Raw genomic sequence first — 22,030 nt, 5'->3', positions numbered from 1 at the left:
ATCTTCAGCCAGTGTTACCGACGTGTTGGGATGGGGACTGGGACTCACGTACCTGCATCGCATCACGTGGAGCTCAGCGGACGCCCTGCAAAGAAAAGAAAAGAGAATTATTATTGTAATAAATAAAGCCTTTATCCTTTAGCAACTGGTGCCTGCCATCCATCTGTATGATGAGATGACTGAATCAACTGTGCTGAGCCATAATTTTGCAGGGCTGTATTGCTGATCTCAAGGCAGACCAGGGGTTTCCTAGAAGGAACTCCTCTGCAAGCTCAGGGAGAGCTCTTAAGCCTCCCCAGCTCATGGACACCAGAACTTTGGCTTGCTTGGGGATGAGTCCTGTCTTCCTGGCTGGTGTCACACAGCCAACAAGTGTGGTGCTTTCCATGGAGTTTTTGACCCCAAATCAGTGTCTCAGCCACCCTGATCCATTTCTGGTCTCTGCTGCACGGAGAGATGAAAGGATGCCAGGGCTTGAGTGCTTCTGCAAGCTCCTGGTGCTTGGGATGACACAGACATTGCACAGTCTGACACTGTGTTGATGGGGAGATGGGGTGGGCACCTGGCTAGCACCCACCTCTGCTGCTCAGAGAAGAGGAGGGGTAGGCAGCAGCAGGTGTCTTCTCTTGATCACCTGCTTGCCAAGGCTGGCTCTAATGAGAAGATCATCATAACAGAAGTTTCCTCTTCATTCGGGTCATGGGGTGTTTCTCCATGTTACCAATTGCTCTGTTTCCCTGCTCCACCAGCCTTTGGGACTGGAGATTTGGGTGATGAGGTAGCATCGTTATGAAGGACGCAGCTGTGAGACCCTCACCCATGCCGTGAGCTCCCTGAGGCACTTGGATGCTGGATACAAGTGCAATGAAGTGGGTACAAGGGGCATGAATGAGGCAGGTGTGGATGATGCAGGTGAGTTATACAGATGCAGGTGAGTTACACAGGATGTAAATGACTGCACTTAGCCATGGGCTGCTCCTGGTGGGGCAACTTCCCAGTTGGGCCACTCCACACCACTCCCAAGAGCTGCTTTCCGTATGGATCTCCATCCACCTTAGGAGTTGAGTAAGGACATCCTTGCTTGAGAGTTGAGACCCACTTCTCTTCATTTTCCCACTCTTTGCAAGGTGATGTAGTGGCATGCTCTGCGTCCTCCTTTACAGCACCTCGAAGCATATCTGGGTCCGGCTGTAAAACGTGTGAATGTCTTTTAAACGCTAAAGCAGAGGGAGCATCCCTGCCTCTGTCCCATCCCAGCTCCTGCATCCCACCGCCGCCGCGGGGCAGACGAGTTCCGCAGCTCAGCCCCCGGCAGGACAAAAGCAAAGCGTGCCCGCTGTCAGTCCCACTTGATTTAAACGTTTGCAAGAAGCTTTGTAATGCAAAGGGCTGTTCCCATCCAGGTGGCAGCACTTCGCTGCTCTTCTTACACCGGGATTCGGTGCGTTGAGTTTGCAAAGAAAACCGATGTCAGGAAACGGGCGACCTTCCCTCCTGCAGCAGTGTGCTGGAGTAGCTCAGTTGAATTCTCTGTGCTGAGAAGCGTAAGGATTTGCCAGATAAAGGGTATGTGTATGGCTTATTGTTGGGCTGAATTTTCCTCTCTTGGCCGAGACTCAAGAATTTCCTGAGTAACATTTTTTCCTTTTTCTTTTTTTTTTTTTTTCTTCAATGAAATCTGCCTGGACAACTCCACAACAATACGCTCTGTTTGCTTTTTATAACGTAAATAAATCTGAAGCTCTGCCAAAGAGGAAGGGGGGGAAGTGAGGGATGGCGTGAGGAATGCCTTTTGGCAGCAATGTCCACGTGAAGGAGTGGTTGTGTGAAGAGAAGGGCTCCGAGCAGCGCTGCAACCACTGGCCAGAATCTCCCCGGCAGCCCCACATCCAGAGGTGCATTGCACAGAGTGAGCTTTGGAACCCTGTCAAACCCTCCCATTAAGGTAAGGCTCAAGCATTCTTCTTAAAACAAGAGAAAAAGCAGTATTTCAGAGAGATGAAAACACTCAGTAATTAAGCATAAATAATGTTGGGTGAACACGGATGCAGGAAGATGGGTCAATGGGTGCCTTGGAACAACAGTTAAGATTGGGATTAAATTCATTGGCATTTTAAGCATAACAAAGGCCTTTTAACCTCTGATATAGAGCAAAAGGAGCTCTGTTTGCAGCAGAGGTGTATTTCTGGCAGTTCCTTTTTCTAGGAGAACACGGTACGATTCAGCTACGTTTGATATTTTAGGGCATCCAACACACATAGGAGCAAAGTAAGCTAAAGATGGAACTAAAAAAAAAGGAAATTGTCTTTCACTCCTAGAAATTACCACTGAGATTGACTGGGACCAGGCAGAGCTGGGGGTGTGGGGAGGGGACACTTGGGACATCTGCAGTGGGACCCAGTGGCCAGCTCTTCATCCCACTGCAATCTCCTGGGTGTGAAGCTGGAACTCTGGCTGTGTGTCAGCTTGTCCAAGTGTAGGTTGGCTTCACCATCTCAAGGAAGCCTAGAGATCATCATAACAAGCTAAATTCATATTTTATATGCTTTGTGAGGGATTCTGCGGCGCAAGAATCCATTCAGAGTGTGATGGTCAAATAGCAGATTCCTGTCCCTACTCTCCCAAAGTGTCCCACAGAGGTAATACAGTTTGTTGCAGCTGTTTGAGTGCTTGGTGTCATTGTGTCACCCCAGCAGAGCGTGGTCAATCCTTGGGCTGGGCACTCGCATCCCTGAAACTGGCTGATATCAAACATCCATGTGGGTGAAGTGAAGGATAATAAGAGAGGGGGTAATGTGAATATAAATATTTGAAGAAGATAAGCTGCGCCTTGACTGTCAGCACTGTGAGGCATCATTCCCCAGAGTGTATTAGGAGCTTTGGAAGGGTTTGTTTTCTATGTGCTCTTGAAGCTGCACCTGAGAATTTGCATACAGAAGACCAAGAAACCATGGTCTGGAAATGTACTTGAGCAGCAGAGCAGTTTGGCTGTGGGAGTTTGGTTTCTCTTTCACATTTGGGTGCTTTCTCCTTTCACTCACTTCAGTTACCCATGACTATTTTCCTGATGGTTAACACGGACACATCTGTTCTGCAGCGCTCCTCTGACAACGCACGCTACGCCTTGCTTCTTTAAGGCTCCATACGAGTGTTGGTTGTCATCCGGGAAACAATCACTGTTTTGCTTTGACCACAGATTTGAGGATGTTGCGAGATCTTATGGAGTAACCCACCACTGCACACTCACGGTTGCTTTTTCTCTGCTGCTCCCCATGAGGAGCTCCGACAGCGCAGCTCTCTGAAAGCGCTTCCAAGAATTTGTTCTCTCGTAGCTCCCAGTTGCCTTCAGTTAATTCTGTTTTCTGTCTGAGCTCAGCTGGTACCGTGGCCAAGAATTTCTCAACACTTGGTGTGAAGCCTAAAGCACGCAAAAATCACATGCGACTAGAATCTGTTGATTTTACTCGACTATATTTTTGTCACTTCTTGGATATTCAGGCCACCCAAACCAATTAGGTCATGCAGTCTGATTTCCCTTTTGTATTACTGAGTTAACTCCTCCCAGCCTTACCATGCTAAAGCATGGAAGAAATCTGGATTATAATTGGTGTCATAGTGCTGAGCTGCAAGGATGAGGAACGCACTGATGACAATGGCTTCTGGTGCAGGACAGAGTAAAGGACCAAAAGGCTTCGGCTTCTTCTCAGGGAAAGGAAAGAGTGTTTCTGGCAGACAAGCAAATGCTGTGCAAATAAAAACAGTCACTGATGTTTTAGCATTGTTGTGTCTGAAAGCAATTAATTTATTCTATTTTTGTAGGTAGAAAGATGAGGAGACGTCAGAGAAATCTGAGCGTGTTCCAGCAAACTAAAATTCTCTTGTGGAAAAATGTGCTTATCAAATGGAGGATGAAAATGCAGAGTTTTCAGGTAGGTTAAAAAAAAAAACCAAACCGTGAAGTGGCCCCTGAAGGTGGTTTAATCTCTGCCTTCCTCTATACCTCCACCTTTTTCTGTAGTGTTAAAGTCCATTTCAAATGCTCAGTTTGTACCACGGCCAAGAGTTGCTCCAACACTTGGTGTGAAGCCTACAGCACGTTAATATTACATGTATCTAGATTTTGGGGATTTTGGCTGATCATGTTGTCGTCGTCTCTTGGATATTTGGGCCACCCAAGCCAATCGGGACTGACTGGGAATGAACACATTTACCTTTCCATCCGGTATATTTGTCTTTTGGATGACATGGAAGAGCACAGATGGGTTTACTCTCCAAGCAGAGCAAATTTCTGAGGAGATTTGCACAACACAACGACCTCGTTAGTCAGTCACTGACCAAGAAACCAATGCAACTCAGTGCCTTGTTTACCCTGATCCAACAGAGATGCTCCTCTACTGCTCTAGCATTAAATCCCCTTTTCTACTCCCCTCACCCAGGAGTGGATGCTGTCCCTGCTCTTCCTGCCACTGATGTTCATAGTGAGCAACTTCATGATGTACATCCCCTACCCCGAGGTGCCACACAGCCACCTGGGGCAGCTGGATGATCCTGCCTACAATGCCACCGGAGTCACCATTGCTTTCACACCCGTCACTGCAGCCACCAGGCACGTAATGAACGCAGTGGCCTCGAAGTCTGTGATGACAGGTATGATTTATCTTTTAAATGCTTGTCTTTGGTGTTATTCAACCTTTCATACACATGTTTGTGTTTAAGTTGAGACAGGTTGAGATTGGGCTTGGGAATCTTAGAGGTCTTTTCCAACCTTTAGGATTCTATTATTTTATAATTTTGTACCTTAAAACTCTACCTGGCCTGATGTTCACAGTGTAGTGAATAATACCACTGAGTCACATCCATGCACTTATTTCCAGGTACACTTCTCAGTGTGAAGTATTTACGGGGGCCACAGATGCGCCCTGTCCAGTAATGAGAACTTGAGAGGGCAGGTGCAACCTCAGCAAAGCAAGATCTACACCCACAGCTTGTGTTTTGCATTGCAACAGAAACTCATTGCAATATTTCGTCTTTTAAATCCCAGGGATAAAACTGGAGGCACTGGACACCGAGAGAGCCTTGGAGGAAGCCTGGATTTTGAATAAAGAGATTATAGGAGTTGTATTTAAAAACAACTTCTCCTATCACCTCCGGTTTTCTGCTGAGAACGTGGTTTTTCCAAATGAAAACCTTGAATACATAGGTACCCAGCTGTTTTCTGATGCTGTTTGATGCTCTTACTAAAATGCTTTTTTTTTTTTTTTTTTTTAATGCTATTGGTTCCTGCAAAGGATCTTAATCTTGTTTTCCTCTTCTGTTAAATCAGTTGTGTGTGTCTGAGTGATGCCCTTTTTCTCCATCCCTGCAGATACCTGTTACAATTACTCAGAGCACTACTGTGAGAGCCCCAAGTACTGGTACCAAGGTTTCCTGTCCCTGCAGTCCAGCATTGATGCAGCTATTATAGAGGTAAATAATAGTTATGAACCTCAGTACATCTCCTTTTAAAAGATACATATCTTTCTATCTAGGAAGGACAATTTTTTCTGTGACAATAGCAAGGGATGAGCTTGTCAGAAAACCTCTCCAGAAAAAGTAAATACCGCCTGAGTATTATTGGCAGTGACAGCAGGGACTTGGATAGGATCAGCAGTTTCCTGCAGAAGAAGCTGGGTTTCGATTTCATTTTGAAGCACTGTGCTAACTTTCGTTTCTCTTCAAAATTGCATTTATTCCTGAAGGCTGGGAACCAAACGCAACGCCACTGCTTGGTTTAGTGTATTTCCCAGGTGTCGTGGAAAAGGCAATTCTTGGGTAGCACAAACAGCTGCTGGGTGTGTTGGCTCTGATAGATGATGGAGGGAGTCCAACCGAGCCCTTCGCATTAGACTTTACTGCATGACCCCCTGATGTCTATAGGCTGCATTAACAATATTAAAAAGGCATTCTATGTCAGATGAATCAGAAGATTCGTTGTATGGCCACAACTCACTGTAGAAAGTAAACTGAATGTTAATATTTTGACCTTGAATTCCTTTAGGTGGTGGCAAATCATTCTGTCTGGGAAGAAATGAGAACAATTGCTGGTGTGCGTGCGAAGTCCCGGAGTGTCATCTCCTCAATTACGTTAGAGTACATTTATTTCATGATTACTATTGTGATGTGCTTCTCTTCATTCATGTATTTCTTATCTGTGAATGTTGTAAGAGAAAAGAAGCAGCTCAAAGTACTGATGAAGTTGATGGGGCTACACGATATGGCATTTTGGTGAGTTCCTTTTTAACTACTGGGCACTTTCATAATATGTTATATTAAATGGGTATCTGACTACTCTAAGGACAAACCAGAAGGGCTGAACATGGCCATTCCTCTTTGGGAACTTCCTAAAGTGGGCCATGCTCTCTGCTCTGCATGAGATATGGTTGGGTTCGCTCTGGGAAATAGGTGATGCTTTAATTAAAAACGGTTCTGCCATCTAAACGACTCTGCAACAACATTACACAGCCAGATAACACTAGCTCTCCACCTCCAGGCTCTCCTGGAGCCTGCTGTATGCCATCTATGTGCTGGTCCTGTCCTGCCTGCTGACTGCCCTGGTGGTGCAGGAGAGTTTCTACACCAGCAGCTTCTCTGCCATCCTACTGCTGTTTTTCCTGTATGGCCTTGCATGTGTAAGTCAGATTTGAGAGAGATTTTCTCACTGCATGGTTTACTGATGTTTTGATGAGCATAAACATTGCTCCAGAGGCATGAGCACTGTGGTCAGGGTTGTATTTCTGTTTGGCCACACGAAGTGAAAAAGCTGAGTGGGTTCCTTGCCTCAGTGAGTAGTTTGAGTTGTAGGCTGGCTGTAACAGACCCGATTGAAACTCAGGTCTACCCACTGAGAAAGGACTTCTGTCATATTTTATTACACAGCCCCAGCTCACCAGAGACCTATTTGCCTGGCAAGAGGCATTACTGCTAGTTAAGGATACTTATCTCCGCCAGAGCTTGAAGGACATTTCTGTTCTTACAGGTCCACCTGGTCTTCATGCTCTGCTCCCTCCTGAGGACATCCAAACTTGTGGGCTCCCTGGGGTTCCTCATCACCTTCCTCTTTGGCTGTCTGAGCCTCTCAGTGCTGATAGAAAACCTTCCAGAACCTCTGAAGTGGTTTCTCAGCCTCTTTTGTCCTTTTGCATTCAATGTTGGCATTGCGAAGGTATGGGGCATCATCTCAACAGTCAGTGGGTCAATGGAATAGGAGGTTTGGGGATTAAAAAAGTTAACAGCATCCATGACTCGATGTCACTCGCATAATTTTTCAGCATGAAAATTCTTCTACTTTGCCCTTTGTTTCAGATTTTCAGTTTGGAAAGATATGGAATAGGTTTCTCTTTTTCTAACATCATGGAGGAATCATATTTTTTACTTTCAACCTACATTATGCTGATCTTTGACTCGGTCTTGTACATGCTGTTAGCTGTCTACTTCGACAAAGTTCTGCAGGGTAAGTGTGGCTTATGCTTATACCTGTACTTTCCTCCCTTTTACTTTTGAATTATATGGATTTTGTGTGATAGCTCCTCACAGAAACGATGGGCTTCTCCCTTGCCTGCATCAACCAAAATAGATTTTGGACTGAAAAAGAAAATATTACACCTCTGAGGGACTTTTCTATCCCTGAGATGTTCTGGTAATTCCCAGATCAAAGGCAATGAAGTATTTAGTATTTTGTTTTCCCTTCTATTTTTACTTACACTGTCACTGAACTGTTCATGAGAAAAATAGGGTTATTTTATGATGGGCACTATATTAAATTATTATATAAATGATGAAATTCATTGGAAAGTGCCTTGAAGCCACCTTCTCGTGCTACTTAACCCAACTCCTGTGCACACTGATGAAAATTCCCCAACCTTTTAACAGGACAGAGCACCAATTTTAAGGCAGACAGGTAGTTTTCAGAAGTATTTACCATAGGATGGCATTCTGATGGTGCCTTCAGTTAATGACACACCATCTTTTACGCTGTCATGCCAGGGAAATACGGCATCCCAGCCCCACCACTTTTCTGCCTGAAGCCCTCGTATTGGATGCGGAGCAGGAGGGGCTTTCCTGGGGAAGGACACAGAGGTGCTGGGAGCCTTGAGGAGCCCTCAGGAGACGATGTGGAGCCGGTGCCCCTCGAGTTCAGGGGGAAGGAGGCCATCAGGTTGGAACTGAGGATCGTGCTGTTCGGTAGCTTGGATCAATGCTCCCGCTGGCACCATGTTGCCATCAGCTCTGTTTCCATCTTCACGTGGTTTTGTTTACGTTAGAGTAAAATGTTGATGTGATAAATAGATAATTCAGGTCCCTGTAAACTCTCTGCTGTTTACTTTGCCACGGACTTTGGTAAATTGCCATTACAGACAACAAGGAGAACCTGGAGGGCAGCTTGTTGCAGAGGGGCCACCTGTCGCAATGGGGCTGGCCTTGTCTTTGCAAGGCTTGGTGCCAGTTAGCATGTGCCAGGTAGAAGTGTCCACATCTGTACACAGAGCACTCAAACTCACACTTCCCGTGCCATTTCTGCCATTTTGAATTCAGACCCATAAGAATAAGAAAGGACACCTAAATGCACTTACAAGAGCGCTGAAATAATCTCTGCCTTTCCTTCCTTTTTAGGCTCCACAATATTAAAAAAACATACAAAAAGAAAGACAAGAAGACAGAAGCCTTGAGAGGTATGAAAGCTGTGATATTAATTTCTACTAAAGGAGAAGATTCACAGCTCTGCATATATTTCAGATGATCAAAGAAAGAAAACAATACTTGCACTGCTTGAAAAATTGTCCAAAATATTGATGCAACTGATTACTACTTTATTCACTTTATACCCACTGATTTTCCATTCCTCCAAAAAGTAAAGAGAATAAGAAAGCTTTTTTATGTCTTTTCAGCTAATTCCAGAGCAGCTTCTTCTGCTTTCAGTTTTAGTTTTGCAGAATATTTCCTCAATTTTCCTTAATGGACTTCTGACTAATTACTGCTACTTAGTTCATATATTTCTGGACCTGCCTTGCCTTTGACAATGAACAGAGGGAAGTAAAACCTGCTTTTTTTTTGCCCCAGATTGGTGTTGTTTGTGTTTTAGGTTTGACTTTAAATATTTACGAGGGTCAAATCACTGCCTTGCTCGGCCACAGTGGGGCTGGAAAGACAACACTGTTAAATGTGCTCAGCGGGCTGACTTTGCCTTCTGAAGGTAGGATGGGACTGGTAAGCTGAAATGAGTGAGCTTCAAAGCTGCAAAGCCCAGCTTGTTCCCTGTCATCACATGCATTTGTATAAACAGGTTCTGCAACCATCTATGACTACAAGCTGTCAGAGATAGGAGACAGGGAAGAGATCAGAGAGATGGTCGGTGTCTGCCCACAGTTCAATGCGCAGTTTGAAGTCCTAACAGTGAAAGAAAATTTGCAAACATTTGCAGAGATCAAGGGCATCAAATCCAAAGAGGTAGAGCGAGAGGTAAGTGCAAGTTCCCCTGTAATGCGAGCCTGGGGCCTTGGTGCACCCAAAGCAAGCTAACCTTGGTTCACCCGAAGCAACCCAGCATACCCTTAGAAATCACTTATTTGGTGCCAGCCACACCTCTTTTGTGGTTCACAAAGGACAGACAGATGCTTCTGGGAATGGGCTTTCTTGTGTTTATTTTAGGTGCAAAACATGTTGGAACTGCTGGATATCAGTAGCGTGCAAGACACTCAAGCTGAGAAATTGAGTGGTGGGCAAAAAAGGAAGTTATCCATTGGGATAGCCATGCTTGGGAACCCACAGGTAAAGCAGCTCTGTAATATACAGAATATTCAGTAATTTTAAGGTGGCCAACGTTATTCCAGAAAGATGGTAAATTCTTTACCTTAATTTTGCACATCTAGTTTAAAGCAGAGTCCCCTGAGCAGTGCCCAGAGCGGTTGCTCCTGCACTCCAGATGGCCTGGCTCTTGTCTCCAGGACCTGAGGCTCTCAGGGAACACCAACCCCACAAGCCGTGCAACCATTCCTTCATTGGGAATGTCTGATCTCATCCTGTGTGCAGGTGCTGCTCCTGGATGAGCCGACGGCGGGGCTGGATCCTCTTTCCCGACACCAGGTGTGGAGCCTCCTCAAGGAGCACAGAGATGGCCGGGTGATCCTCTTCAGTACCCAGTTCATGGATGAGGCCGACATCCTCGCGGGTAAGCAGAGGCTCAGCATCCCTGCAGAGCATCCCTGCATCTGGAAGTCCTTTTCTGGGCCAATCAACCTGGGATGAAAATTTGGATCGTGGGATCTACCCTCAGAAAAATACAAAATACCACTGAACTGCCCGTGGGAGGTCCAGATGTAGGGAAAAAAAGATGAAATCACTGCTCTACAGTTTAAAATCTTCTTATGCTTTTTTTTTTTCTCTATAGACCGCAAGGCTTTTATCTCACGTGGGAGGCTAAAATGTGTTGGCTCCTCTTTGTTCTTGAAAAAGAAGTGGGGGATCGGTTATCACTTAAGGTATGCACTTCAGCTGTACCGACCAGGGTCTGGGAATAGGCATGAATCCACTAAGATGACTGTAAAAAGGAAATTCAAAACAGCACAGTGAGCTGAATTCACATTCAGTTAAACTAGCTGAAGGTGTAATTTACTCCAGAATAAGGAATGAAGTACAGTTTGATGCATCCTAGCAAATACAGTCTTGCTGTTTGTTTAGTTTTCAATACTGACCATTTGCTTTTTCCTTTCAATTGAACAGGATCCACGTCAGTGATTCTTGTGATGTAGAGAAGGTGACATCTCTGGTTAAGCAGTACATCCCTAGTGTCATGCTCTTGGGACACGGTCAATACGAGCTGAGATATAAACTGCCATTAGAAAACGTGAATAAATTCCCAGGTAATGGTTATGAAAATAATTCAGAATTGTCCATAGAAAAGGGAAACTGAAATATACGTGAGGAAAGAGAAATGAGGAACTTCTGCAAGGATCTCATGAAGACTATTAAATCGTTGCATGCAATGGCCACTACCCCATACCTGCTGCAGCAGTTGTGGCCATCAGTCTGGCAGTCCCATAACCCTGCTGCCTGAAATGTTGATGCTAAACAGAAAAACCTGCCCGTGGCAGGAGGTTGGAACTAGGTGATCATCAAGGTCCCTTCCAACCAACCCATTCTTTGATTCTGTGATTCATTCTATGAAATTTTCACTGAACTGTGAATCTGGCAGTTTGGGGTTCCCTCCAAACGCCCTGCTTGCTGGCAGTTACTGCTTTGCTATTTTCCCTATGACTGGAGATACCCCACTCTATTTGACTTCACCTCTCCAAAGTCTGGTCTGTAGTCATGCTTGTGTTTGACACCGTGGTGGCACTGACCATACCTCTGTCACACAGATCTGTTCAGAGGCCTCGACGGCTGCTCTCACCTGGGAATCATCAATTATGGAGTTAGTATGACAACCCTGGAGGATGTCTTCCTGAGACTGGAAGAAGCTGCAGTGGACCAAGAAGGTACAATTGTGGCTGCCAACACACAGCCCTCAGCCAAGACAGCAGCTGCTTTACAACCACCCCAACATCGCTGTATAGAAGCTGGTTTCAGACATAACAGCATGTGGAAAACTCTCTGCAGATAAGTGTGTCCCTGGGGAGCGGGCAGAAGGAGGAGCACGGAGCCCAGAGGAGATGGAGTCAGGCTCCCTGCTGCTCTCAGACACTGAGAGGATGACAGTCAGCTGCTGGGCACTCTGGAGGCAGCAGGTCTCTGCCGTGGCATGGGTGCGCTTGCTAAAATTCAAGAGCTCGGTGAAGAACCTCCTCTCCATGTGAGTATAACAGGGATGCCCTTGTGTAGACCTGGAGCTGGGGGCAGTCACAGGAGGGGGATGATCTTCATAGCCCTGTTCACATGAGCATTTCGAGTAACTGATATCGGATCTTGGCTATGAATGATCTTGACAATCTGCATTCAGAGAAGAGAAAAGCAGATTGTTTTCCATTGCTGGTAAATATTAAATCTGCCACAAACACAAATGCCTCTCCTCCCTTCCTCCCTTCCTCCCTTCCTCCCTTCCTCCCTTCCTCCCTTCCTCCCTTCCTCCCTTCCTCCCTTCCTCCCTTCCTCCCTTCCTCCCTTCCTCCCTTCCTCCCTTCCTCCCTTCCTCCCTTCCTCCCTTCCTCCCTTCCTCCCTTCCTCCCTTCCTCCCTTCCTCCCTTCCCCTTCTTTACAGTTTTGATATTCAATACCTTCTGTGCATTTTCATTCCTACACTGAGTAAATTACACAAAGGAAATCCATTTACTTTCTCAATGTTTAGGAACAATTTTATTTCAGGTGTGGAAAGCAGTTTTACAATGAACTAATACGTACAGTCCGAGGAAGGAAAATACTGCTTTCAGATTTTCATTTAAATTATTACTTTTTTTTAGTACTTCTTTAATGCTGTCGGTGTCTGAACTCATTTGACCCCACTGGTCTTTGGTCTGCCATGCTGACATTTCCAGATGGGACACAAGAAATGGAAGGGACGTGCTGAGATAGTCTATCGTTCCCAATTCATAATCCCAATCTGCAGAATACCTCTCTTCAAAGTGTTTATTCATCTCTCTCTCCATGCAGTTTGCTGCTCTACGTGGTTTTCCTGCTCCCCCTGATGTTGCAAGTGTCACTGACAACTGTCTGGGAGAGCATGAGTGCCTGGGAGCTGTGCTCATCACGGTACTTCCTGCCCCTGCGGACCAGGGCTCACACTGACACCACCAACCTGCTGGTGCTCAACAGCACGGGTGAGCTGGGCTCCTCATGACTTAATGGGCTGTAAATGAAGCCTGATGATGCTTCAGTAGATGACATCCTAATGCAGTGACATGGAAAGAGATCAGCAGGTGGATGAGAGGGGATCCCGTTCTTCCCCTGCCTCAAGACCTGACCTCCACCCAAATGGTTTTTGCTCTTTCAGAATTAATCCTGCTCATTTTAACAGTCTCCTTCCAGAAATCTACCTTCAACATTCCTTTTAGCGGATGCTATTTCATGTTATTTTGCCAGAGAATGACACTGTTGGCTTTGTCAGACCATCATCAGGAGAAGACATTTGCAACTCAGTGAAGGAATAAAAGGGGGAAAAAAAAAGCAATGTTTCAGTCACTGAAGCCGTCATCCATTAATATTACTAAAATTACTGTGCAGTGATCCAATCCATACGTGCTGTCTGGCTTTCACAGTCATTAGACTTTCTCTGGTTATGTTCAGTGGTCGTGGATTCAAAAAAATAAACAGTCCAAGACTCTTTTGTTTCTCACTATTACGATTTCTCTGCTTTTGGCTTTCGCATCAGGTTCATGCATTGAGGACTTCATCCACGCCCTTGAGAGCCAAGATCTCGCCGTGGAAATTACAAACAAGGAAAATATCACAGAGGAGCTGAAATACAATGGGGCCATTAAAGTATCTCGTGAAGGCCAGGTGAGGACTTTTGCTCCCATCCTAACATTTCTTCCTAACAGTGCACTAATTAAACAAGATCCATCCGGCTATACTGAACCTTTATTGGATCAAGCCCACAGGGATAAAGATTAGCAAGTGTTTTAACCAGTAACCTACGTGCTAGAGGAGACCTTATGATTCTGTTCCTCCACTTGGATGACCTTTGAGGTCCCTCCAACTCAAGCCATTTGACAAGTCTATGTGTGTAGCACAGTTATACAGATTTTCTACATGCTGTTTGCACAAAAGGCATAAGCGACAGCTATTATTTTAGGCCTGAATTCTCCTGGCCAAGAATTTTCATCCTGGTTTCTTGCTCTCTGAAGAGCTACAGGTTTACCATCTTTTGCCACATGGAGGCCATCAACTGCTTCCCAGTGCTTGTGAACATCATCAGCAATGCTCTGCTGAGAGCTTTCAATTCCACTGCACACATCCGGATCTGGAGCCACCCTTTTTATTCTGTAAGTGTCACAGACTGAGAGACAGTTCAAGTTCTTTTTTACTGCAAGAAACGCTATGAAATGAACTGTAGCATCTCGCCACTGGACTGTAGATGTTTTCTACAAATGTTTTGTTCTTCTGTTTTCAGACAGATAATCCACAATACTGGGATTCCTTTGTCTCTTTCTACCTTATCTACATGCTGCTGCTGTTCCCAGGTTTCCCTCCTCACTTTGCAATGGGCTCTCTGCAGGACTACAAGGTAAATTCATTGAGATGCAGCAAATCCTATATGAGCAGAAGAGTCACAACTGTATTGCCACGGGGCCGTCTGAGCATGGCATCTTGAGGCTTTCCTCTGTATGGCCAGCTTTGCAGCCAGCATATACTGCTAAAAGACAAAAAACATTGGATTTTAGTGCCAGTATTACAAATACTGCAATACTGGAATAGATTTTTATGAGCTTTATTAGCTTTTCACTCCCCAGAACTGTTCCTATGGCCAACACATTCCTTCCCAGGCAGGAGCTCGTGCCCAGCTGCAGGTCTCGGGGCTCTTCCCCTCGGCATACTGGTGTGGGCAGGCACTGGTGGACGTCCCATTCTGCTGGCTCCTTCTCTTCTCCATGTTTGGGTTACAGTTTGCAATTAGCAACAGAGTGTCTGGGACCTTCAGCAGCTTCTTCTTGCTGGTGAGTCCTGTTCTAGTGACCACTGGTTTGCTAAGGGGGGATTTGGGTAATACTTCCAGCAAGAGGAGGGCTAGCTGAGACAGCAGCAATGTTTAGAGAGGCAGCATTTTGGAGAATATCCCCACAGAATCATGCAGGAGCACAGCAGGACTTTAGCAGTTCACTGTAGCAGACAGGAAGAAAATATGTAGGTACAGCCAATGCTGGCATATCTCCTGGTCCCCAGATCCTTACTGCCTTTCTCCTCATTTCACCTCTTATAATGTGAGTTTTCCCAGCTGGAAAAGAAAGGCAATAAATCCTCCCTTAATACACTGCTGTACACTAAGCAGTCAAATTGTGGTAATTTCTGAATGTCCTGATCTTAATGAATGCCTACATAAACTGAACCACAGTGTTGTATATAGGTTTCTGGTTGTTAATGTGACTCCATTTTTTCTAATAAAAGCACTTTTCTCTGCAGATCATGAATGTTTTTGGCTATGGAGTTTCTATCATTTTCTTAATCTATTTTATCTCCTTCTTCTTTCGGAAAGGATGGAACTGTGATTTTTGGTCTTTTATCCTAATAGTGGTAAGCATATGGCTCAATAATGCAATATGGGGTTTACAGAAATGTATTTTGAGTTCTTAAAGACAACCTAAAGGTCAAAACACCAATTATAGATCCAGGACATGGATAAGGGCATGTGTTTTATAACAAAAAAATCAATAGAAATCACTGTCACCTTGTTCTGCTCTCTGCCAGTCCCCCTGCTTTCCCCCAGCCTTTTACTCCCACAGTTCTGGAAATAAGGATGCTTTTCACAGTTTGGGTCAATCCTTACAAGCACTGCCTTTCTTTCTCTCTTCCCCCAAAGTCTTGCTCAAGTTAAAGTTTCAAAGCACAAAACAATGGGGAATTTGTGCTCCATTCCCTTACTCTGTGTAGATCAGATGGGATAGTGTGAAGTGGGATGGGAACAGAACGGGATCCCATACTGCTTCTTTCTGACCAAAGCAGCACTGTGCCTGGGAAGGAGATTCCCCAGATGACCCAAACCAGCAGCAGAGATAGATGACGACCTCCTGTACCCTCATCCTTTCTTGTCTTTATGTTTCTTGTCCATCTTGAATAGCTGAATAACCCTCCTGTTTCATTTGTAGGTATGCCTTGTTACTTTCATTATCAGCAGAGTCATGGATTACGCACTAGAACTCGAAATCTCACTCTACCTCCTGTCTCTGCTGATCCCCATGTACCCGCCCTTGGGCCTCATGCTCAACATTGAGCAGGTAAATGGCTGCACTGGCATCTGTTGGGTAATCATTTCAGACCAGGTGGAATTTCTCCATCTGTCCATTACTGCTATGGGCTGCTTCTCGTTCACGTGGACTGTGACTTGTGGGTTAGGTAAGCAATCTTAGTTCTTCCCATGCAAAGTCAAGCACCTTGGCTTGAACAATCACATAAGATTGCACAAATGACTTTGCATGAAAACTGAGTGAGAGTCATGGATACTCCCAAAGCATTTTACTGCACATCAGCTGGGAGTGGCCATGGAAAGAGAGCAGGGAATGTAGAAAAACCCTCCAGCTACATGCAAAGCCATTTATGTGCCAGAAGGGAATTAGGAGAAAAGTTCAACCAAAAAAGGACCCCTCCTCTGCATCGTCCCCCTCTCTCCATCCTCCTCTCTATTGGGCCAGCAAAGGAGAGAGATGTTTTCTTCTGACAAACCACCATCCCTCCAAAAAAGAGCCTGATGCATCTACTGAGTGGGACAGCATTTTTTGGAGTAGGACTGGAATACCCAAAGTGAAGAGGGTATGGTGAATGTGCTGGATAAATTAGAAGCTTTTGTGCATAGTTGATGTATTTGTTATTTGCATTTAAGCCTTTTAACACTATCCACCATTATATAAAAGAATTGCAGGTCTTCATCGTGTATTTTTTTACTCCTACAGATGTTTATAGAAGACTCCGACTTAACTGAAGGCTTCCTAAAAAACAACGTACTCATAGCTGTCTTTGCAGTAAGAAAACATTTAAGAATAATTTTATTTAGGAACGTGTGTCTTCCAAGCTGTATCCTCAGTAAGCCAGTTCATCTTACATAGAAGGAGGATCCTGGGGACGTGGATGACAGATCACCCATCTGTGAAAAAATAGTTTTGTTCCTTTGAAATGGGGAAGGAAATCAGTCTAGGTGGCTTGATGCTTCTGTCATTGGTGTTTTCTGCAGTACTGGTGAATGATAGCAGAGTTCACAGTTTTCAGCATTATCCTGTGTTTAAATAGCAACTAATTTGATTTCACATGCTGTGTTTTCCCCCTCATGTAATTTATGACTCTGCCACCATCTTTTCAGCTTCAGCCACGGCAGAATGGAAGGCAAGTCTGTCAGTGTGGCAACCTCTTTTTTTTTCAGCCTTACATCCATTCTGTGGTTTTCATTTTCCTCCTTCGTTATTTGGAGATAAAATACGGAAGGCCAGTTCTGAGAAAGGACCCAATATTTAGGTTTGTATAAACACACCACAGGCACTTCCAGCATACTGCTTTTCTTGGAAGACAACATCTTGCCCAAAGGCTAAGATTAACCTGTTGGATTTGTAGAATTTTCCCAAGAAAAGAGAACAGCCATCAGCATCCCGAGGAGCCCGAAGAGGAAGATGAGGATGTTAAAACTGAAAGAGAAGTGGTGAAAAATGCCATAGCAGCTCCAAGCCAGGAGGAGGTAAGGCTGAGTGTGGTTCTTCTTCCTTTGCTTTATATCAGTGATAAGATTGTTGGTTTAGAAAAAAGTCACCAATACTAATAAGGGCAAGTAAATGCTCTGGCTGCAGTATTCATTCCTCAATGGAAAAACCCAGCTCTCAAGTGGACAGAGTGGGTCCTACCAGGATAAAGAAACCTTTTAAGTGGAAAACAGGCAATGTTCCGTGGCATCTCAAATTCTCAGATCTTTTAAAGTTTTTTTCCTTTTAAAATGCAAAAATATTACAGAAGGATGAATGCTACTCAGTATAATGACTGATCTTTCTTCCTCCTCCTTGCTTTCAGAAATCAGTTATTATTGTCAGTAATCTCTACAAGGAATATAAAATTAAGAAAGCTGGTTCCGTTTTTAGGAAGAAGAAGAAAATGGCCACCAGAAATATTTCCTTCTGTGTTAAAAAAGGTGAGAACTGGAACTGTTTTACTCTGACCATACCCAGAGAGCTAATCCTCTGCAGGTCTGTTATCTGAGCCGTGACACCAAGGTGGAATCCATTTGCTCCATGCTTAAGGCACATCCAGTGTATGGCTGGTGAGATACTGAACACCACAGACATCCAATCAGATACCTTTGATTCTCCACTACCAAAAATGCTTTACCTCCTCTACAGCAGTCACTTCAGCAGCAGCTTCTGGAAGTGATGCTCAGACTTACATCACTGCATCAGCTACAGATTTGAAAAGTAATTTATGGCCTCTCTGATCACATATTCTTGCATCTGTATAATTGTATGTGATCTTTGATATTAGCATACTCTCCTTTAAGCTTTTTTTTTTTAATGAGACTGCCTGATATCTCAGCTGAACGGCAGGCCTTACCAAGAAATGCTGTGTACTGATTTCAGGAGAAGTGTTAGGACTCCTGGGGCCCAACGGAGCTGGTAAGAGCACAGTCATCAAGATGATAGCTGGGGAGACAACTCTGACGGCTGGGCAGGTAGGAGGCTGCTGGAGTCTGGAGGGAAGGGATAGATATGTGCTAAAAATGCAGAGCTTGTGGCCAGCTAAGCAGTGTTTTTCTTCAAAGCAATATTAGGGATCAGGGTTTTAACCAGATACATTGTTCTATTGAATTATGCATTGATAAAAACAATCGTGAGCTGCTGCTAACTGTAACAACCATGTGCATCTATGCTAACTCACCATGATTATATTCAGGAGCCACGTATCTGAGGGTTGCAAAACCAATCCCTCACCCCTCAGGTTTCCTCCCCTAAAGCCCTGTGAAGCCCATAGTTTCCCTCCAAACCTTCCACCCGTGGCTGTGCACATATGAAACACAGCGTGATCATGCAGGTGCTGCTGAGGAGCCAAGATGCCACACTGTGCTGGACACAGGACCACGTGCTTGCCTACCTGGGGCACTGCCCACAGGAGGACCCACTATGGCCAGACCTCACCGTGCACGAGCACCTGAAGGTCTACGCTGCTGTGAAGGGTGTGCACAAGGAGGACATTGCCACTGCCATCAACAGGTGTGGGGTGAGGGTGGTCCTGGGGTCAGTCAAGGGTTTATTCCACATCGTAAGGTGTAGTGAGGAAATCTGAATGTCAGAACCCTCTGTGAGCAAGAAGATGCCTTGGAATAAACTCAGGAAGCAAATCTGTAAAAGTGACTTTGTATTAAATGCTGTGATCGAGTGAGTGGGTTAAGGAAAGCTCCAGCTTACCTAAGTGCATTTGGTGGGGATGGATTTACCACCGACATCCCTTAAAGTACATTACCTATAGGAAGCATTTCTAGAATCTCTGATTTTATTGTTTGGCATTACAAGGAAGGTGCTTACTTAGTGCCTATTCAGCAGGCACAGGAGGTGGAGTGGATCTATAATGCTGTTGACACAAGTGACAGCTTTTTGAACAGAGTTTGAGGCCTGTTCAGTGTACTTCAGTTAAGTAGTGATGTGTTGGCATGGGCTGCCCAGGGTGTGGGGGAATCAGCATTCCTGAAGGCGTTCAGAACTGTGGAAATGTGGCACTTGGGGATATGGTCAGTGGACATAGGGTGGGTATGGGTTGGACATGGGGATGTTAGAGGTCTTTTCCAGTCTGAAGGGCTCTGTACGCATTTGCTCACGTTTTTATAGCACAACTTACTGAAATCAAACAGGAGCCGAGAGTCAGGGATAAGAAAGTTCCTTTTTCTTATTCTTTTGGGAACTTCTGATTAGAGCATTGTGGCAGAGAATGACAACTTCTTTTTTCCCCTTTCTTTCTCCTTCTCACAGAATAGTGAACGCTTTGGAGCTTCAAGACTATTTAAAAAAGCCAACCAGAAAACTTCCTGCTGGGATAACCAGAAAGGTGCTTTTTTTTTTCCCTTTTCTTCTTTTTCCTATAATGAGAACTGTAATGTTCATAGCATGAATGAAAAATGTCCTCTGGGAGCAGTGGGACCTACCTGTGCTCCCAACCACTTGGGAGAGGATCACATTGCACCTTCCAAGTCTGTCTCCTATCAATCAGAAATTTGATGTTCATAAAGAATGCAGCGCTGCCTGCAGCTCCTTGAAGACACAGTGCTGGGGCTGTAGAAGGTCTGACCCCAACCCCTCTTCCTGCCATAGCTGTGCTTCGCTGTGTGCATGCTGGGCAACCCTTCAGTCCTGCTGCTGGATGAGCCATCAACTGGCATGGACCCCAATGGGCAGCGCTGCATTTGGTGAGCAGGATCCCAGGCTGCTGCTTGGTGGGGGGCTGGAAGCCAGGAGTGGATGTGTAGGGTTGGTTAAAGAGCATTCTATCCCACCTGCAGTTAATACTGCTCACAATTGTTTTTAACAAAACCTGTTTTCTTGGTTCTCCTTATCCAAAGCATTAAGAAGTTCTCCTTGTTGCAAACGTTAGGATAGTTGCATTGGAGTTTAGAAGAACCCAAAATTGGACTTGTGTCAAAAGTAGTTTTAGGGGTTAGAGGGGCAAAGCTTCGATAACAAGTGCCTGGTATTTCTATGGTAGTGTTGGCTCCTTTTTTAACTTCTGTGCCCTCAGGAAAATGATTCGTGCTGCCCTGAAAACCCAGGAGACAGGTGCCGTGCTGACCACACACTACATGGAGGAGGCAGAGGCGGTGTGCGACCGCGTGGCCATCCTGGTGGCTGGGCAGCTAAGGTGGGTATTAACAAGGCTAGCATAGGGTTTATCCCCCAGCCTCACCCTGAGCTTTGTGAAGTGAGCCCCGTAACAGTAGGATTTGGGAAGGAGCATCAGTGGGTTCACACTGACGTTATTCTTCTTGACTCACCTGCAGGTGCATTGGCTCCATTCAGTACCTGAAGAGCAAGTTTGGCAAAGGCTACGTGCTGGAAATCAAAGTCAAAGACCCAGAGACCGCTGATCTTCTCCATGCTGAGATTTTGAGGATTTTCCCAAGCGCTGCCCGTCAGGAGAGGTAAATACAAAATAGGGAATGAACAGTGGCTTCAGTATTACATCATCTCTAAAAGCCTGCCCAGTGGGATGGCCAAATACAGGATCTCTGCCACTGAGAGATCTGTGTGTCATAGTCCCAATGAGGGGATCTAATTCAATAATGTTACCAAGTCCAGCCCTGCTGCTATCCCCACAGTAAAACATCCGCAGGTCCAGCTCATACTGTAACAAACTTCTGAATGCAAAAGTTCAATCTAGAGTAAGAGCCCCCTTTTCTTCTTTATCTTCCAGGTTCCCCTCTTTGCTCGTCTACAAGGTCCCAATGGAAGATGCACTGCCCCTATCTCAGTCTTTCTCCAAGCTAGAGGAAGGTAAGAGCAAAGCAAGATGACTATTTGGAAAGGTGAAACACCAACAGATAGTTTTCAACTCAATTTCCATTCCTCCACAGCCAAACAAAACTTCAACCTCGAGGAGTACAGCTTCTCTTTGAATACTTTGGCTCAGGTATGTGACCTCAAGGTGTGAACAAAACCACAGTGAGGTCTGGGCCAGAACTGAAGCAAGAGGCAAGAAACTGCCCTGGGGGGCTGGTAAGGGATTCTCTGCCAGGAAAATGGTGGAGTTTGATTTGTTTTGGTTTAGTTTTGCCACTGTTGGGAAGCAGGATGGTCAGGACAACCCAGGCAGTGTGTTGTCACCCAAGACAGGCACATTGCACTTGGGGACAGATGGATGTCCCTGATGATGCCCAGGCCCAGCCACTGTGGTCATTACTCAGTGTGTGCCAATCCCTCCATCAGTACAAACCATCCCATGGATATACCTATGAGCAGAATTTTCAGCTACTGAGCCTGTGTTCCCCACATAGAGCTACTTCATGTACCTGTGAGAGGTGTTGCAGAGCTGCACCTCCTGCAAAGGTGCATCACAGAATGTAGGGAGGGTCCAAAAAAAAAAAAAAAAAAAATAATCAGAACTTCACATTGTCCATGTAGGTCTTTTTGGAACTCTCCAGAGAGCAGGAGAAGGATAATTTTGATCTCACTTTGGATGGCCCTTTTGAATGGAAACAACTTCAGCAAGAGGACAGTTAAAGGTCTATGATGCTCATTTACACATTACTCTGTATTAGCTTAAGTGATGTGATAACTGCACATATCCACTACCATTATCAGTGTACCAGGAGGAGGATCAGGCTCTGCCTCTCTAGGAGCATCAGCCAAGGGCTGCACTCTGATGCAGAAGGCATTTCACAAGGACTTCATGGGTGCCT

General features: G+C 45.1%; 1 protein-coding gene across 1 annotated transcript; it reads left to right on the top strand.

Annotated features, from left to right (window-relative positions):
* Positions 1 to 3,827: 3,827 nt before the first annotated feature.
* LOC306953440 (ATP-binding cassette sub-family A member 10-like) lies at positions 3,828 to 21,851 on the top strand (the record flags this gene model as incomplete). The annotated part of the gene is made up of 38 exons (XM_079544345.1): positions 3,828 to 3,929; positions 4,437 to 4,647; positions 5,042 to 5,200; positions 5,366 to 5,466; positions 6,038 to 6,264; positions 6,530 to 6,668; positions 7,016 to 7,201; positions 7,342 to 7,489; positions 8,023 to 8,194; positions 8,650 to 8,708; positions 9,119 to 9,229; positions 9,320 to 9,495; positions 9,685 to 9,804; positions 10,066 to 10,204; positions 10,424 to 10,514; positions 10,756 to 10,895; positions 11,394 to 11,510; positions 11,632 to 11,824; positions 12,619 to 12,785; positions 13,337 to 13,464; positions 13,812 to 13,949; positions 14,078 to 14,191; positions 14,451 to 14,621; positions 15,085 to 15,195; positions 15,768 to 15,896; positions 16,569 to 16,637; positions 17,033 to 17,124; positions 17,221 to 17,341; positions 17,668 to 17,785; positions 18,228 to 18,319; positions 18,679 to 18,857; positions 19,611 to 19,686; positions 19,950 to 20,044; positions 20,374 to 20,493; positions 20,633 to 20,773; positions 21,046 to 21,125; positions 21,206 to 21,261; positions 21,753 to 21,851. 38 exons carry the CDS (start codon positions 3,828 to 3,830, stop codon positions 21,849 to 21,851), a joined length of 4,887 nt encoding a protein of 1,628 aa, XP_079400471.1.
* Between the last annotated feature and the right edge of the window lie 179 nt (positions 21,852 to 22,030).

This window comes from Tetrao urogallus (genome assembly GCF_951394365.1).
Source record: "Tetrao urogallus genome assembly, chromosome: 18".
In the NCBI taxonomy this organism is placed as follows: Eukaryota; Metazoa; Chordata; class Aves; order Galliformes; family Phasianidae; genus Tetrao; species Tetrao urogallus.
This window is presented reverse-complemented; position numbering and strand designations above follow the sequence as displayed.